Consider the following 20,185-nt stretch of genomic DNA (forward strand, 5'->3'; position numbering starts at 1 on the left):
TTAATCAGTAATGCATACACGTGTTTTAAAATAACGCTTGCTATTCAGTGATTTTTATTTCTCTTATAATCTCATAGTAAGCAGTTATTAGTGTGCACATTCAGTGTTAGTAAGGCTGGACCACAGGCACAGGCACCACTCCACAGACAGTTACTACTCCCATGCTTCATGTTTTATTCTGCTTTTGCCTTTATTATGTTTGCCAACAACACAGAAGGTCAAGAAGATAAAGTCAAATAATATGGAGAACATACTCTCTCTACAAGGCACCAGGTTGACAGCGTTAGTGCTCTAAAAATATTGACATTGCCAGCACACACTATGAATAGCCTGAGCTATGAAGGACAAATCTACGGTTGTTTGAATAATATTAAAGAACTCAAAACAAAACAAATAAACCAAAAGACTAAACTAATATATAGCACAAAAATAACAGGTAAAATAAAACCTCAACAACACATACATACAAACTTCATATTAATCCTCACAGAAACTGTGAAGTTAAACAAGATATTTATAAAATGGCTTCTAGGGATTTTTTTATTTGATATTTATTTATTTTATTTCGTGAATATGAAAGTTTGTTTGCATGTATGTATATATACCTCTTATATGCCATGCTTTGTAAATTCCCATAAAAGGCCTGCCCAGATGGGAAAGGGTACATGGGAGATGGAGGAGGGAATGAAAGGATAGGAAGAAAGGGAAACTGTGTTGGCTATGTAAAATAAATGAAAAGAAAATTTAATAATAAAAAAAGACGAATTAAAAAAATAAAGCAGTCTGAGCAAGCCATGAGGAGCAAGCAGTAAGTAACACTCCTCCATGGCCTCTAAATTACCTCCTGCCTCCAAGGTCCTGTCTGCTTTAGTTCCTGCCTTGATTTCCTTCAATAATAAAAAGTGATTTTGAAGTATGAGATGAAATGCTGTGGGATAACACACTTGTACACTGTAAAGATTTGTCACTCATATTGGTTTAATAAAATGCTGATTGGCCAATAGTCAGGCAGGAAGTATAGGCGGGGCAACCAGACTAGAAGAACTCTGGGAGGAGGAAAGGCATCCAGAAGCAGAGGAAGCAAGATGAATGCCTCACTAAAAAAAGGTACCAAGCCACATAGCTAAACATAGACAAAAATTCTGGATTAATTTAAGTTGCAAGAGCTAGTTAATAATAAGCCAGCGCTAACAGGTCAAACAGCTTATAACTAATATAAGTCTCTGTGTGACTCTTTGGGACTAAATAACTGCAGAGTGGGTGGGACAGAAAATTCCATGAACACTGAAATATTTTCCTTGCCAAGTTGCTTTTGATCATAATGTTTTTATCACAGCAATAGTAACCCAAACCAAGATCGCTCCCAATATATCTCCCTACAAATTTTATGGCCTTTTTTTAAACGTGTGGGGGGTGGGCGTGTGCATGCGAGTATGCACACATATGTTTGCATCTATGTGTGGAGACCAGAGTTTTACTTTTGTTCTCTATTGCTCCCTACAGTGTTTTATAACAGGGTCTCTCCTGAACCTAGATTTCATTGATTAACAAGGCGGTAATTGGCCTCCTTAGTGCTTAGCCTACAAACCCGTGCCCCTGTCTGGGTTTTTGTGTGGGTTTGGGGAGAATCCAAACTCAGATCTATGGGCTTATACAGCAGATTGCTTATAGAGAGAGCCATTTCCCAAGCCTACAAATCTTTTTTTTTTTTATTCTGAGAATAGAGATATTGGGGGAAAGTTGAGCAGTTTAATTTTTCTTATTTTATTAATGACTATACAAAGATGCAATTGTAAGCATATGTGCAACTTTTAAATTTCTTTCTGTTAGATGATTTTCAGAATTATGATCTAATGGCTATAATATGAAATATTTACCACAAACACATTTTAGGTCATTTTGAATTCCTAAACCCAGGGAACATATAGTATATATCAAAGGCAACAACAAAATACTGAATTTTTTTATAAAGATAATTCTGGTGTTGAAGTCTCACTAACCAAGGCCTAGTTGTTCTTTGGTTGTTTCTTCTCGACACTTGAGACTATCTACTGAGCATTTACCACATTATATCAGGGTAGATACTAAGCAAATATTGACTAGACTAAACAGAAAATGGCTCAAATTTCATGGAACTTGTATTGTAATGAAATATAGAGGAACACAATATAAAACAAGAAACACAATAAAGGATGCAATAAATCTGTGTGTAGATGGCAGATATAGGAACATAGGACTCAGATTTGGTGGGTTAGGGCAAACTCCTTGCAGAGAGTAAAATTCAAGTTACTGTAAAGGTGTACGAAGGAAAGACACACAAGCAGTACGACACAGTGAAGCACGTGCACAGCATGGCAATCAGAAGAAAGACTGCAGACTGTCAGATGGGTCAACTGCACAGCACATTCCAGGACAGTAAACATCCTGAGACCTCCAGCCTACTCTAAAAACAAAAAGAAAAACAAACAAAACAAACGAAAAAAAAAAAACCTGTCTTTAAATCTGCCAAACTCAATGTTATCTCCAAAAATCCATATCAAGACTCCCTTGTGAAAACATGAATATCTTACTTTGAAGTTAGGATTAAGAAGAATATGTCCACTGTTACAATAAGTTTATTTACTACACAGACAATGAGGACATGAAATGGAGACAAAGGGTCTTTATAATATATATTTATTTATCTCTAAACTATGTTTGTCATTTATATGTTTCTATATGGAGAAAGTAAGAAGTCAGGCTATTTTTATTCTTACTTACTACATTTCTAACAAATACTTCATAATAATCTACATAGAAACATTAGAAAAATTGAAGGAATTTATCAAAGTTGCTTGATGATAAGTTAACACATAAAAAATCAACTGAAAAATTAAATACTTTTCTCAAACAACTCAATAATGAAAAATTTATATATAGACATTTCAAAAATACTTAGGTACAACTGAAAAGTTTATACAAAAATTTATATTCCAAAATTATGGACATTATTGAGAGACTGAGAGCTATTAAAGAAAATCTGAATAAATTGAGAAAGATATATGGGATATACATAATTTCTCTGAGTTGAAAACTTTGTATTATGAAAAAGCAAATTAAAAATGTCTACAGCTTTGTTTGTATAGGGTATGGACTCTTATGTGGCATTTATAATCAATTTAGCAAAGCTAAAATAAGGAATTCAAAGTTAGAGTCTTTAAACCTGATTATAAACTACAATAACCAAGTCTATATGAAGTAAACAGATCTGTGGAAGAAAGCAGAGAGCATGTATTGTCCACGAATTTAGGCTCAGTTTAATTTAAATAAACTGGCAATGTAGTTAAATGTGAAAAGTATGGTCTTTTCTAGAAGTAATGATAGAACCAATAGCTTTATGTGCATTTTAATCCTAGCATTGGAAACGCAGAGACAATAGGATCTTGGGAGCAACCCGGGCATCCAGCCTATCTACTTGGCCAGTTCTTGGTGAACAAAAGACTGTGTCTCAAGACCAAGTAGAAGGCACTTGAATAACAAAACCTGAAGCTGTCCCGCAGTCTTTGCCTGCATCACACACATCGACACAAACGAATGTAAAAGATACACAAACACCAGAGTCAATTAGGGAGAAGTAATAGCTGCCATCTTTATTCCTGACTCTCTCCCTTTATTTCGGTCCCATCTTTCTCCTTGGAATACATGAAGTGCTTACCTTTTATGCTCCTTATTTATTGCTTAAAATTAAAAATATAAAATAATTCTAATATTTCAAATGAATCCAGTAATAAAAACAATAGGCATGTAACTTTAATTGCAAAGTCTTCTGCAGTACTGCTTTCTTGATTACACACATGCAAACATATATTATGTATATTACATACATGTTATATACACATAAATATATTTTTAAATATCTAAAATATATTTATCTAGTATATACATAGGTATCTTGCCATGTAAGATAAATACATGCACATATATATCTATTTCACATATTTATATGCATTTTCTTTAATGAAATATATATTAATAAATTAAAATCTTGTAAATGTACATACACATGTGCACATGTATAAATATATGTTTATAAGCAATTTAGAGCTTCTTTTATCTTTTTAAAAGTCACTACATGATTGATTACATCGTTAGAGATTTCAGTTGTCCTGTGTTTATAATGCATTTGCCAGTAGCAAATCATGTTTAGGGAACTAATAAATAGGATGAACCAGACTATCAAGAGAAAATATCCTAGTGTTATTTGTCAGATTCTGGGTTCTTTCTATCTCAATAAACTGAGATACATAGGATATGCTGGATAAACATCATTTTTCTGAGTCAAAAACCAGGTTATTAAGATTCAAAATAAAAAATATAGATTTAGAAGCTCTCATTCTTTTTTTTTTCTCAATTTAGAGACAATAGTAGAAATGGGGATTTATAGTAAGAGATGACAAAGGGACTTCCTCTTATTTTTTCTGGGTCTAAAACATGAATATTTTCTTGTGCCCAGCACTTCAGAATAAACTTATTCATGAGGAATTTCTGAGCTTTAGGAATCTGAACAGGTGATAGAGAAGTCTAGCATGTGTTAGTTAAATAAGAACAGTAGCGTCACTATTGTATTGACACCAGCTATACTTTACACTATATAACTGTAAGGAAGAAGGCAAAGCTTGCATGAAAATACGCACAGGCTCCTTCAGAGCAGAACAGAATTTGGATATTTCGAAAGAAAACTTTTTACTTTACCATCAGTAACTTCCAAATAAGCCTTTGTGATGATGCTTCCAGCAACATTTAAAGTCTGACAGATATAATAACCCACATCAGACCGCTGCACGTTAGTAATCGTGAGGTCTCCAGTCTGGGACACTGAAAACCGGCTGGATGACTGGGGTGGCTGGTACGAGAAAAGCAGATTCTAAAACCAGAATTGGGGAGGAAAGAACAGAAACAGGTTAACAGCCAAGTTCTAATTGTATGGCACAATTATTTGCATATGTCAATGTATGTATAAATATATACATAATATATACATATAGATATAAATTAAATTTTCTTTCACCACAATCCACATATATTGATGTGCACATGTATAAATACATATTATTAAACATAGTTTAATAATACAAAGCACAATGAAGTTATATGCACACTGTTACAGTTCTCAATAGCAACATGCATATTTATAACCATCCATTTGAGATTAATATTGAACATATAAGAAAACTAAATATGTTTATGCAAACTATAACAGATATCTTCTATTACATATAAGTGGCTAACCGTATTATTAACTCTAAGACCTTCAATACATGAACAAAATAGAATTTAAATTTACTCTTATAAACTACGATCAAGGATGTCGTTTTGGCATTTTCTCCAGCTGTCAATCACTAATGTTCTGGAACACTTATCAATCACTTAGTCATGGCATATTTTTTCCCTGTTAGAAGACAGGGATGCCAGTTATTCCAGGCAGTGGAAGTGCATGCCTTTAATCCCAGCACTCTGGAGGTAGAAGCAGGAGGATTTCTCTGAGTTTAAGGCTAGCCTGGTTTACAAGCGCTAGCTCTAAGACAGGCTCCAGAGCTACAGAGAAAAAAAAAAAAAGAATGCATGTTATACAGTTTTTGAAATTTATGTAGAATTGAATGAAAAGATACATATTCCTAGCAGTTTGTATTTCATGGAGTTGTATTTCAGGAAACAAGTTATCCTGACCTTTTCACGAAGAAAAATAAAACTGCTATTGCTTTGTTTTCAAAGTTTTGGTGCTATTTAGCAAAACTCATTTTGGAAAGGTTAGTTAATGCTCTATGAATCAAGTTCTAATGGCCTTTTCTATGCAAAGCAATTTGTACTATTGAACCAAAGTAAACAAATATTTTGGAAATTATTCAGTACAAGTACCATACTAATATAAAGGACATCTACTAGATAATAATTTTTGCTAGAAAGATTTTCTTCCATAATTCCATCCCAATTCTTCACGCTCTATTAATATTTTGTATTTAACTTGTTCTTAGTAAACTTAATCTTGTGAGACCAAATGAAATATGTTAGAGCCCACCAATATATTAGCATTCAAATGATAGCCTACATCTATAATGTTTGTCAACCAGAGTAAAATTAAAAAAAAAAAAGGTAGTTGGTAGCATTGCCCATCAAGGATCATGGAGTTCAGTCAGTAATTTATTCATGCTCTTTATATGGTCCTGTCTTCAGAAGTAGGACCATGAAATTCCAAACACAAGCCAGGCAGCAGTAAAACAGGCCAAGGAATGACTGTACCAAAAATGAGTGAGATTGATTTTTCACAAGGAAAGTATTTCACCTTATTTAAGAAGAAAAAAAATCACAGGGATGATATGAGGAGAGATTTTAAACTATGCAGCTGCTCTTCGTATTAGGCTCAAGCCTGAGAAGATGGACTAATGATCAAGAGCACTGTTTCTAAACCTTTCTAATGCAGTGACCCTTTCATAGAGTTAATCATACTGTAGGGACCTCCAACCATAAAATTATTTTCATTGCCACTTCTTAAGTGTAATTTTGCTACTGTTATGAACTGCAATGTAAATATCTGTGCTTTCTGGTGATCTAAGGTGACCCCTGAGAAAGGGTCATTTGACCCCATGAGAGGTCATGACCTACAGGTTGAGAACTGCTGTTCTAGATTATGGAATGTTTAGAAAATAGGACCTAATTGCCACCGATGAGCACACATGACAGTTTTTAAAGACTGGAAAGACTGAACTCTATGGGGCATGGTACTGATGCTAGAGAGAATTTTCCATCATCTGGTCCTTCTGGAGAACACCCACATAATAATCACCATTTCTTTGTCAAATATACTTAAGTTTATTATTCAGAAACCCAAATAATGGGAAAGACAATTGAACTCTACGAAGAGAAGAGACTAGGTTTTATTTAACATAGACAGTTTTGAAATAAAAGAAATATTTACAAAGCAAAACAGTGGCTTATGCACATCACCCATGTACTAAAATGAGGCAGAAAAATGGCTTTGAGAGTTAAAAAGGGGACAACTTTCCCTTCCCTCTTAATTCTAAACATTTCTGAGGTATCCGACTTCCTCATTTCCAGTGAATATGATTGCTATATAACATCATGATCCTTTTCTTCTCAGATATCCGTATTTTCTTAAAAAAGAAAAGCAAAAGAAAAACACTGGACAATAGTCATACCTGACTCCCCTCTCGCCTCCAAAAGATAGCTGGTTGGGGATTTCCAGTTGCTTCGCACTGAAAAGTCACAGTTCGTCCCAAGGCAACAACCTGGTCGCGAGGCTTCACGACAAAATGGGGAGGCTCTGAAGAAACAAAACACGCAATGAGATCATGTCACCACAGACCCTACTCAGTCTCCTGGTGTCTCTAGTGCTGTCTGTACTGTCTCCAACACAGTATAATAATCGAGCATTTCCCACCCTTCGTGTAAGGTAAAATCACTACGTGCATATTTATAGGATGAAATAGAGTCATATTCTAAAGAGCATTATTACTTAACCTAGACCTGGAATTAATCTCCACATTTACAAGAATTCTTGAGCTACAAGCTGACCCTCTACATTCAAATCATACCTGAAAATTGCATGAATAAATATTATCTTTTCTCACTTAAAGCTGCTTCCAGGTGAATGAACTCTAATCACACATATGCAAGATCTCCTGATACAGGCAGGGACTGAAATTACGTTAATTTACCTCAAAAGCTCCTGAAATGCTACCATGCAAATTAGAGCCATTTAAAATCTTCAGTCCAATTATTTGAATAGAAACGGATTTAAAGCCATAGTGGAGTCGCATGCCTCCTTCATTTACATGGGCAAGGGCATGTTCAAACAGAATATATATGGTAATGAGGGCAAATTCGAAACATCTGCTCACCCTGACATTAGAAATACTGCCAGCTTTGTCCAAACTGTTTGATTTATACAGACTTGAATGGCCACTTCATTCAGCAGTCAATAGAGTGTCAGAAAATTGCATCAGTTACATCAGGGGCAGTAGCAGCTGAAAGGTAGCTGTGCTGATAGAGCGGGCCCTTGGGTGGGGCGCGGGGAGCCTGCTTTAGGGCCAGGCTTTGCACAGAAAGGCAGTACGTCCCGACTAAGTCCGTTTACCTAACGTGTACACTTTCCAAATCCACTTCTTATCTGCTGTCTGGAAAAGCTAATCATTCCCTATGATCTCAGTTCAAACAACTGCTAACAGCTTACCCAGGGCAGGGCTCTTCTAACCCACTTTGTAAGGCCTGGCCCCTCCTTGGCATTGTTCCCTCCAAAGTATTTTCAGTGGCTGACATCAGTCACTTAAGGACACTCCCTAACGCAAATCTGAATCGAAACTCAGATACAGATTATATCCCGGAGTGTTACCGCACTGCTTACAAAAGCAAGGATTCTTCCTTTTTCAAAGCTTTGTTATTAGCATATATGAATTAGACATAATGGTGGGGCTTGTTCTGACACTTTCACACAGGCATATGATGTGTGTGATTGTGTCTGCCTCCATCAATCTCTGGTCCATCCACTCTTGGTGGCCCCTGCTTCCTAGTCTCATGGGGAAACCATTCTACATTTATGACTTTGTTATCATTTCCTATTTTATTTATTTATTCTTGGTGAACCAAAAAGAATTTTTTTTAAGTATTTGGAAAGACAATTTTCTTTTTAATTATATTTTCAGGTTAGTTGTATCGCATGTATCTTTGTATATATTGTAAACATTACATATGTGACAATTGTAAAATTACATCATAAAAATATTAAAACCTACTTAATATATGTGACACTATAAATATTTGTATATATGTAAAATCATAAACACAATATAAAAATTCTGTACAAAAGAAAATACAGTGTGATTTGTTCAAGGCTATCATTGTAACAAAACTGAAGAAAGAAATAAGGTCTCCTAACTTCTAGACAAATGTACTTTCTTTTATATCTTTTTTTTTTTAAAATTGAAGGTTAGTATAAACTCTAACAGTTGCCTAGTTGACTCGAAAATTATAGGATACCTGCAACATCAGGTCAAACGTTTTCAAATGTTCTCTAACTTACAGAAGATAAAATAAAAAGTCAGGAGACACACTTGGAGTTCAGTGTGGTCAAACTGAAGCTCTGGCTTATAATTTTTGGTAGGAAACCTGTGATTGTAATTGAGTGGTTTACTCATGAATGTAGCTCACACTGTCATTACACAAGGTATAATAATAGGCATGTGCCTGGTTGCCTGGGGATGTCCCCTCCTGCACCAAGCCAAACAGGAGCTTTTTCCTCCTTAGGTAAGGGTTAGAGTAACTGATGCAGAGATGACACTAAGAGACTCAAAGCTGCCTGGAGTCTATATGATATCCAGTCTAGAGTTTGGTTTCTTTCAATGAAGGAAAACCAAATGATTAATTGGATGTGTGGCAACAGATGATTTTCCAATACGAAGGGAATCCAAGTAGGAAAATATAAATGTTCAAACCACTTAGTCAAGCAAAGCCTTGGGGTGGTCTCCATCCCAAATCTCAGGAGCTCACCCAGGAATGTGTGCCAGAAACTGTTCCTTTTATGAAATGCCAGCTCTGCTCAAACCTCAAAGACTTATTTGGGAAAAAGGAATACAGACCCTTACGCTAACTACATTTATCCCGAAGCAATCCTTCCACACAGGATATTTGCTTGGAAATGATTTACTAGATTCTGTAGGCATAGTCTCAAGCCAACATCAACAGTGACATCAGCCACAAGAGACTTCTTAGAAATAAACTTTAAAAACTTCTCTGACTCGTACGATGGCACAAGCCTACAGTTCCAGCTACACAGAGGGTCTAAGAGAAGCACTGCTTTAGCCCAAGAGTTTGAAGTCAGAAACACCATGCTTTAAAAAATAAATGCAGCAAAAACATCATCTATCTCTGTACGTCAGATATCAGATATAGTTATACCTTTAATGAAAAAATAGATCAAATACATTTCTATTTAGATTGAAGATACTCATCAAATATACATAGTTGATGTTTTATGAGTATATATTGTAACAGCTTTTGAAATCTAAAATATTTAAGTTAGCTGTGTCCAAAGTGCACAATGAGGTAACCAGTAAAATAATATATAAACTGCTGGAAATGTGGAAAAATGGACAGACAAGAAAAAGAAACACTGCCAATAATTCTACCATGCAAGCTAGATAATATTATTTAACAATATTATACTAAAGTATCATTTTAATAATTATGGAATAACTAATGCACTATCTTAAATAATTTCATCAATCTCTATTGTATTAAATTTTGAGATAGCTCACAGAGCCAGTATCTAACATACTCTATTATTAGATAGCTCATCCTATCTGTGAGAATATGAAATAACATCTGTGAGGGAGATTTCTTTAAGATGAAAATGATATTCTGGCTGTCTTTTGGTGTTGCAATTTCTCTTAAAGTGACATTCTGTCAAACCTATTGAATGAATGGATCTTCTTCTAAACCAAGTACAAAGAACCTTGGTTCTCTTTATTTATAGAAAAAAATATAAAAATAAATTTTGGATATTCCATGTGGTTACTTTGTAAATGCCATGAAATGAAGCTCATAGAAAGAAATGGAAATGAACCCCAAGAAGCTCCCAGTACAAGGTGACTCTGGGACTGAACTTTAAGGTCTCCTGAATTCTAATTACAAAACAGCCCACAGATAGGATGCTCTGAATGCACTCGACACAGAGAAAGCCAAATTGTTCTTGTGGCATGTCTTTTTGTTCATTAAATGATACTGAGGCATAACATGAAACTGTCCTCTTTCACCAAGAGACACCCCTATGGCATATCCCCCATTTCAGGAAGAAGGAAATTAAAGGGCTCAGATCACACATGACTTAATAAGACAGAAAGTTAGCAAACCCATTACCTTTCCTCTTTGTCAGTTACCCATACTTCCTGCAGATTTATTCTGTGCAGTCTGTCTTTGTGGCCAATGACAAGTGAAACATGGAGGCTGATTGGTTGAAGGACATGGAAGGGTATGGATGGAAAGGGGAAGAGAAGTTCCAGTCACAGTGACACGGTGATTAGGAGATGGCCAAGAAAATGTCAACTTACCAGACCCAACTAAAATAAAAAAGAAAACATGGAATAAATAAAAATAAGGGAACAAACAAAAAAAATGAAACAGAAAAAGTAGTAAGATTTGACTTAACAATGATTTTCTTTTAACATAAACTAAAGAACACATTAATATTTAGATATACTGATCACACTATCCATGAATGAATATTTGTTAGCATTTCGAGCACAATCATGAATAACTTAGGAAAATAGACATGAATCTTGAAATCTCTATTGTGAAAAATGGTAGAACTGCAATGGACTGACAGTTGTAAAATTACAAAGCATCTTTTAACAGTTTTATGTTTTGCTACCAGGTAAAATATTCTTTATGTAATGGATTTTTAAAAGTATTATTAATAATAGCTGCTAAAGCTAGACAAAATAGAATAAGCGTCATTTTAAAGATAAAAGATGTCAAATTCCAAAGAGATCCACCAATAGGTTTATCTTTTGAAAGTTTCACACTCATAATGATATTCCACTCAACTCATGCTTCTCATACTTGACGATATTTACTAATAACCTTCATACAAATGGGGAATGACTCTAATGATCAGGGTGTGGTCTAAGTATCTGTATTTCTGAAGGACACCAGGTAGGTCATACTGGTTCGTGACCTTGAGTTGAGTTGAAAGACTATTAAAATATACTGAGGTTATATGCTTACATATTTTTTTGTTGAGAATATGTCTATAAAAATGAAGAAATTATGTAAACAAGAAAATATGTAACTCTTTAGAAGCCACAATCACATTATTCATTTTCAATGCTGAAACAGGATGTATTTTAATGCAATGATATTGATTTAAAATAATAGAAAGCAATAACTCTGTGTCTCTATTTCAGATAAAGGTCACTGCTTTCAAATGCAGAAGATTGTCACATACCATGATTTGTAGGAACCTACAATATATTTCATTCAAATAAATAGTTTCCAAACTGAAATTAATTTGACTTGATGCATATCCCTGCAGTCTAAATCAAAGGCAAGGAATGCTGCTTTGAGATCATGCAGTTACAAAGTAGAAAAAAAGTGTTCTTGTCCATTCATTTGTAACATATGCAACAATTTAAAGGGAATCAGAAACAGTGAACATGTGCAAAAATTTAGTTTTGATTTTTAAGAAGAAAATAAACATTATTTAGAAGAGTTTTAAAACTGTGGAATCAAAAAGGGTGGAAAGATCACTATTATATTTCTTAAATATCTTAAAGGGATTGCCTTACATAGCAGGGGGGTACTCTGGAGTTACAAAGGAAATGATCTGAGAAACTGTAAGCTATTATTTTCTTTGAAACAACAAAAAGTCGTAGAGCTCTCCCAAGGATGAATCTGTGAAAAAAGACTTGATCTCATCAGAATGATGTAGTCAAGTTAGGAGATTAGACAAATGATTCCTATATATGCTTATATATTTCAAAATTCTTTATATTTCAAAGAATTTAATACGAGCAATATGGCTACTGGGAGCCACCCCTTTAAAATGTAAAGTGTACTGTCTTTCCTATAGTTGCATTAACAATCCACAGGAGCAGAATGGATCACATATAAGAAGTTCACGCTAAACATTTGCATAATGTATCAATGACCAATGATAATTCTTGGTCTATCCAAGACCTGGAATGATATCTAAGAACATCATAAAAAACAAAGTGCGTAAAAAAATCCTTGAGAAAACTTTATCTGATTGATGGAACACTTAAGCTTTTAACAACCATGATTATAAGGAAATGGTTTGGATTACCTTAATAAATATCCACCTATAATTCACACCATTTCATTTGTTCTACTGTCAGTAAAAGAAAACAAACAAGTAAATAAACTCTGCATACCCTCCACATTCTTCTACTAGTATTGCAGAATCATAATTCTTACATTTCTCTTCTAAAAATATTATGTACATTTATTTAAGATTTTCAAACATGTATGTTTTTCCTCTGCATTTCCCTTGAGAGTAGTCAAGTCAAACAATCTTAATTTTCTATTCAGAGAACTGAGATCTTTCTGTAAAAAAGGACAGTCACACTACTGTTTGTGCACTATGTCAAGAGTTCCTTAGAAACCAGAGTGACATGGCACCTGTCAGTCATCATCTAATGAAGTTCACCACGGAAGGATGAGAGGCTTCACTCTCACCTTCTCACTCTTCTCACTGCCTCCTTCTAATTGAAGGGCTCAGAGAATCCCCATGTCTGCTTTTTTTTTCCTGCTAACAACAGTATGCTATTGGCACAGAATCAAAATGGTTGATCAAACTGAAGACTACAAATCAATCCATGGACCTGTGGACACCTGTTTATTTAGTTTTCACTTTAAAAATGCCAGAAAGACACTGGAAAAACAAGCTCTCCAACAGATGGTGCTGGTGGAACTAGATGTGTGCATGTCTAAGAACCCAGAGAGATCCATGCTTATCACAATGCACAAAACACAACTCCGAATGGATCAAAGACCTCAACATAAAACCAAATACATTGAACCTGATAGAAGAGAAAGTGGGGATAGCTTGAACTCGATGGCACAGGGGAAGACATTCTGAAGAGAACACCATTAGCACAGTCACTAAGATCAAGAATTAATACATGGGACTTCATGAAACTGAGAAGCTTCTGCATGGCAAAGGACACCGTCCTTCAGACAATAGCATGAACAACTCAGGCAAAAGTATAGGAAAGCAGCAGATACCAGTAAGGGCCAATGATCTACAAATTGCCTGTAGATTTTGATGTCTTTAAGGGTCTGAAAAAGTACTTTGCTTCCATCGCCAGATAAAGGTTCTATGGTGACATGCAAGATATGCATCAGTGTGGCTATATGATAGGGCCAGTTCAGGCGCCCTCTCCTCAGCTGCCCAAGGAATAAGCTGGGGACATCTCCTTGGACACCAGGGAACCTCTCAAGAGTCAAGTCTCATGCCAAACCTAAAATGGCTCCCTTAATTAAGATATATACTTCCCTGCTCCCATATCCACCCTTCCTCCATCCCAGCCATCCCATTCCCTCAAGCTCTCTCCATCCTCCCCTTCTCACTTCTCTCTCCCCATTTCCCCTTTCCTCCACCCCACCCCTACCCCCAAGCTCCCAATTTTTGCCTGGCATTCTTGTCTACTTCCAATATCCAGGAGGATAACTATATGTTTTTCTTTGAGTTCACCTTCTTATTTAGCTTGTCTAGGATCACGAATTATAGGCTCAATGTCCTTTATTTATGGCTAGAATCCACCCATATTGGAGCACTGGACTGAGCTCCCAAGGTCCAAATGAGAAGCAGAAGGAGAGAGAACATGAGTAAGGAAGTCAGGACCGCGAGGGGTGCATCCACCCACTGAGATGGCAGGGCTGATCTAATGGGAGCTTACCAAGGCCAGCTGGATTGGGACTGATGGAGCATGTGATCAAACTGGACTATTCTGAACATGGCTGACAATGAGGGCTGACTGAGAAGCCAAGGACAATGGCACTGGGTTTTGATTCTACTGCATGTACTGGCTTTGTGAAGCCTAGCCTGTTTGGATGCTCACCTTCCTAGACCTGGATGGAGGGGGGAGGACCTTAGACTTCCCACAGGGCAGGGAACCCTGACTGCTCTTTGGACTGGAATGGGAGGGAGAGGGGGATTGGGGGAAGGGGAGGGAAATGGGAGGTAGGGAAGAGGTGGAAATTTTTAATTAAAAAATAAAATAATATAATATAAAGTACTTTGCTTCTACCTGCTAACAGCAATTTCAACAGAATATTGTAGGTAACAAAGCAATGGACAATTTGAATCTTCCAGCATTTGCTAGGCTGCGATTTTGAAGTGACCATTCAGTGTCAAAGCTGGAGATCTCATCCTGCCCCAGAGGTTGCCAAATAGATGACATCTACATAGACGTAAAGCTTGCTTTTAAAAGGTCTTCAGAAACACTGTTTATAGTGACTGAAGATGTAGCTTTGTGGCAGCATGTATGAGGCCCTGGATTCAAACCTTGCTAAATATAAAAATTCTGTCCTACTGGGACGGGAGAATTGTCTGTATTTTGTCAATCATGTTTTAAACAAATGCTGATTGGCCAGGCAGGAAGTATAGGTAGGTCAACCAGACAGGAAGTAGAGGTGGGGTGATGAGAACAGGAGAATGCTAGAAAGGAGGAAGCCCCTTCCCCCTACTCCTGCCCAGACAACCGAAGAAGCAGGATGTGATCTACCCCACTGTGAAAGGTACCGTGTCATGTGGCTAACATAGATAAGAATAATGGGTTAATATAAGCTGTAAGAGCTAATAAGAAGACTGAGCTAATGGGCCAATCAGTTTATAAGTAATGCAGACTCTCTGTGTGATTTTCTTTGGGACTTGCTGGCTGTGGGGTACTGGGTGGGACAGAAACCCCAAGCAGCCCAGCCCTCGTGTTACATCCTACTGATATCATTTTTAATTGATAAAGAAATTTACATAAAAAATTCCTATGATAAGCTTAGAAATTATCAGAAAAATTAAAGAAAATAAAATATTTATGTATTACACTATGATTATATTTCTGTATTTTTGCATTAATACCCATTACCTGAAGCATAATGGCAAATATATGTTAGTATATCCTTTTAGGTAATATAAATTATTGGGGGATTTCTCTGTTAGTCTAGGTTTTTCTCCCTAGCACTGAGGGGGTAGAGGGATGAGAATGTAGAAGGCTGACATGGAATTGGGAAAAAAAAATCACATATTTGAAACTCCTGGTACAGTTCGTTAGAAGGTTGGGTGGTAAAGCAAGCATACACACAGTAGAACCCATGCAATTAGTAAAGAGAACAGTAGCTTTCATAGGGCTATAAATGAAATCACCTCTACTCCAAATTCTTCTAATTAATAGTACTTTTTTTTATTATGAGTAGCTAATTTCTAATGGATCCTTAAGTTCGTGTTATTTCTTTCCCAAACCCTTCTATAGTGGATAGAGCTCAGTTAACAGGACTGACAGACTAGAACTGTCAACCAGTCTCGCTGAACATAGCGGACAATGAGGACTACTGAGAACTCAAGAACAATGGCAATGGGTTTTTGATCCTAGTGCACGTACTGGCTTTGTGGGAGCCTAGGCAGTTTGGATGCTCACCTTACTAGACCTGGATGGAGGTGGGTGGTCCTTGGACTTCCCACAGGGCAGGGAACCCTGATTGCTCTTTGGGCTGACGAGGGAGGGGGACTTGACTGGGGGAGGGAGAGGGAAAGGGGAGGCGGCGGTGGGGAAGAGACAGAAATCTTTAATTAATTAATAAAGAAATAAATAAATTAAAAAACAAAAATAAAATATCCTCATTGCTGAAGAACATGAAAGGGTTGGAAAGTCACAGAGCCTTGAGGAAGAGGCATATTTCTGGCCACGTAGCACAACTAGATTTGAAGTAATGAAGCCATCTTCATTTGAAGCAAGGAAGCCTGTCATTGGTGTGTGAGAACTACAATCAAAAATCTACATGAATGATGATGATATCACTAGCAGCCAGAAGCCCTCCAGGTACTCCAATAGGAGGTATCATTTCTTTGGGGGAGAAAGGATTGAGTTTAACATAAAAGCCTGTCATTATGTCTTTCAACTCTGCAGACATAAAAATGGAGAGAATAAAAGCGATATTTTAGAATGTATTTAATGGATACGGAGGACACTGTGAACTTTTTGCCTCTGATCAAATACACCTCATGTCATTCTGTAGAACAACGGCTCTGGAGGCAATTTTGGTTGTCAGGACTGACGTGGGAGGAAGGGGATGAGGCAGAGCTCCCAGTCTTCAGTGGGCAAAATCCACAGATGTTGCTGATCTCAGCCACAGCACACAGGACAGCCATCAAAACAAAAAAGGATGTGTCCGAGATGCCAGGCATGCCAGACAGAACTGTGAAACCTTACAGAGGAGGAGCATTTGTTTAACTCTTATCTGAGAATGTCCTAACAAACAACACACCCCAACCTTGAGCAGGGTTGACAGGTCTTAGGTACTGGGCCAAAGTTTGTATTAGTCTTCTTTGCCTTCGAAAATTATCCACATTCCTTCAAAGCAATCCTTTAAATGCTGGCCTTTGTATACCTGTGCATTAACACATGTGTGGTTCAAATGTATCTGCTAGATCACTCACCCACTGCAGCGCGGATGCCACATAACATGGATTCTCAGGATCGTAGTTCAAGTGTAAATACCCTGACGCCAGGGTTTAGAAGGCCGGAAGCCTAGATCTCTCTATTCCCTCCTTGAAAACACAAGATTCTTTACTGGATATGTTTCTCAGCATTTATGATCCCGCCAACTATTTGCTGCTACTACTTTAAAAATGAAATTAATTTTGGCAGTTTCTTCTTCACATACGGTATGTTATGATCACCCTGTCCCCACTGCCTTCTGTTTTCATCTCTCACTCTTGTGGAATCCTTCTTCCCTATTTGATTGCCCCTCTCCCTGCCATCACAAGTCTTTCCCAGGTGATCAGACCCGCTGTGGATGCACAATTGCAATGGCCAAGTCATTTCCAGAAAAAAAAATTTTTTTAAAGTGCTCCACCCCATCTCCTGGCTCTCACAATCTTTCTACCCCCTCTCCAGCGATGTTCCCAGGCCTGGGAGCATGTGATATAGATGTTTCCTTTACAGCTAAGCACTTAGCAGTCTATTATTTTCTATAGTATAATCCGTACCATAAATAAGTCAGGAGTCCCTTCTTCTGAATATAACCGATTGCTGATAGAGGCCTCTTTGACTTGGCTAAGAGTTGAAACAGTTGACCTGTATAAATGTACATATTTAGAAGATAGTTTGTTGTGTGAAGGCCGCTTGGTCATTCCAGCTTCCCAGCAGCTCAGATCCAAAATAATCTCACAGAAACTATATTATTTAAATCACTGCTTGGCCCATTAGCTCTAGCTTCTTATTGACTAACACTTAACTACATCTTAATTTAAACCATCTCCTTTAATCTGCGCATCACCACGAGGTTGTGGTTTCAGCATGAAGCAAAGTTTCAGCACGTCTGTCTCCAGGGCTCCATGGCATCTCCCTGACTCCACCCTTCTTTTCCCAGCATTCAGTTTAGTTTTCCCCACCTAGCTCTGCTCTGCCCTATCAACAGGCCAAGGTATATTTCTTTATTCACCAATGGTATTCACAGCATACAGAGGGAAATCCCACATCAGTAGTTTCTGTCCATTTAGCAAAATGTCAGAAAGATTCCCCCATAGGGCCTAACTGACCCTGCTAATTGTCAAACCAATAAGACTGCTAACCTGAATTAGTAATCTAATCTCCAATAAAATCATGTTGATTAAAACAAAATAAGATCAACAAGATCTTTTTTTTTTCTTTTTGGTGTTAAAATCTTTTAATATAGTTTCAGTGCTCTTAATCTTAACATCAAGAGCTACATGCTTAACTCTGATGGTTTCTTAAGTCACTTGCCTGTTGCTCTGACCTTTTTGACTTGAAGCGCACCACACTCCATCTCACCTCCATCTCTGTTTACAGCAGAACCTTAGCATTCTCCCCTGGCTTCCTTATTTCCAATCCACTCTTTGGATCTTAGCTCAAGATTTAAGAACTACTCGAAGATACGACCTGTAAATCTGATTTTACATCCTATGGGTGTTATATTTTCCCACAATGACCTTGCACTTACAACACATATCTTAGTTTAAAACTACACATTTGTGTGATTATTATGTCTGCAACCTGAATAGTCTGCACTCTCCATGGAAACTACGTTTTTATCAATGCTGTTTGCCTTTGAGCTTATCAAGCGGTAGGTGTTCCCTACATGGCAAATACCTATTAAAGATGAGCAAATAGCAGCATCCCTAGCATGTAGGAGAAAACACGCTCCTTATACACTTATGAACCTACTCTTTCATAAGTGAATTCATAGTGTGCATTGCTTCTTTCCAATTTCCATCTACCTGTCGGCCTTTTACAAGTCACAGCACTCTTCCTAGTACAAGGAACATGCTGGGATACATGTTAATCCACACCTGGCAAGGCCTGTCTTTAAATGGCGCACTTCCTGGAAGGCCTGGCCCATGATGGCTGATAACTGTTCTCCAACTGACAGCAAAACCTCTTTGGACAGACGATCTCCACAAGGTATCAGGTCTGTGATACTATAAAAATTGTGTAAACTTCTGGCCCCCACTTTAATAATAAAGATCCATCAGTGTCAACTGTGTATCTGATAGTACATTAGAAACCTTAGCAGATGTCAGAAATAAGTCAGGATCCCAGGAGTGCCAGGGAAGAAAATGAAGCTCCATCACTTGGTAAAGTATACCCATCAGGTAAGAGAAGGACTAAAATTCAGGATTCCCCAGCTGTTAACATTTCTTTTTACTGTTTTTATCACATGGAATCACATGTTTGCAAAAAAAATAATAATGTTAAACCATAACTGATATAATTTTGGCTCTGGGATGTTTGCTTCATGAATGACCTACATATAATCATTCAACAACAACAGGAAAACTATCCGAAAGTACCTCTGACAGATTGATTTAAATACCAACAAACTTTGACCTGTAAAAAAGGGTGACGAGGATAAGTGAGTTGCATCTGTTGTCATTCTATTCCTGGGTAAATGTCCAAAGAGTCAGTTTCATCTTAGAACAATGATAGGATATAGCCCTCTAAAACAATCACCTCAAGGGTCTAAGATACACAGTCCAAAGATCAATCTTTATCATCCAAGTATGCAATTTAATATAAAAGATTATCAGGTCTCGGTTCCCTAATTTTTAATGCTAGTACCAAAATAAATAATTTTTAAGTGTGCAAACATGGCTGCCATTAAGTTTCCCAAAACCCATCACAGAATTACATTACTTAAGCCTTTACTCCTTAGGAATATAAGTCAAACCACCGTTGTTTAGTAATTATAGTTCTGAGAATGAAAAAGCATATCTCCTCTATGCACTAATGACTTAAAAGGTACTGTTGGAAATAACTGCTCTACCATCCACAGAGTTGACTTGCTAAACCACCTTTGTAAATTGGTCCATCTATCAGGTTTAATTGTGCAGCACTCCAAAGTCTCCGGCAACAGCATCGACCACACAAAATGAATGTCC

The 20,185-nt window shown here is 36.9% G+C and overlaps 1 protein-coding gene across 4 annotated transcripts in view; it reads right to left on the minus strand.

The window, feature by feature from the left end:
- Robo1 (roundabout guidance receptor 1) overlaps positions 1 to 20,185 on the minus strand; it is a 376,555-nt gene that overhangs the window by 74,637 nt on the left and 281,733 nt on the right. For all 4 annotated transcript variants that reach the window (XM_050148900.1, XM_050148897.1, XM_050148898.1 and 1 more), the window contains exons 7-8: positions 7,194 to 7,318; positions 4,732 to 4,903 (exon numbers count right to left, since the gene is read on the minus strand). In XM_050148900.1, the coding sequence (XP_050004857.1) occupies positions 4,732 to 4,903; positions 7,194 to 7,318 (297 nt within the window). The remainder of the gene's footprint in view (positions 1 to 4,731; positions 4,904 to 7,193; positions 7,319 to 20,185) is intronic.

Source organism: Alexandromys fortis, unplaced genomic scaffold, assembly GCF_014885135.2.
Source record: "Alexandromys fortis isolate MF-2015 unplaced genomic scaffold, M_Fortis_MF-2015_v1.1 scaffold_4, whole genome shotgun sequence".
Classification (NCBI taxonomy): Eukaryota; Metazoa; Chordata; class Mammalia; order Rodentia; family Cricetidae; genus Alexandromys; species Alexandromys fortis.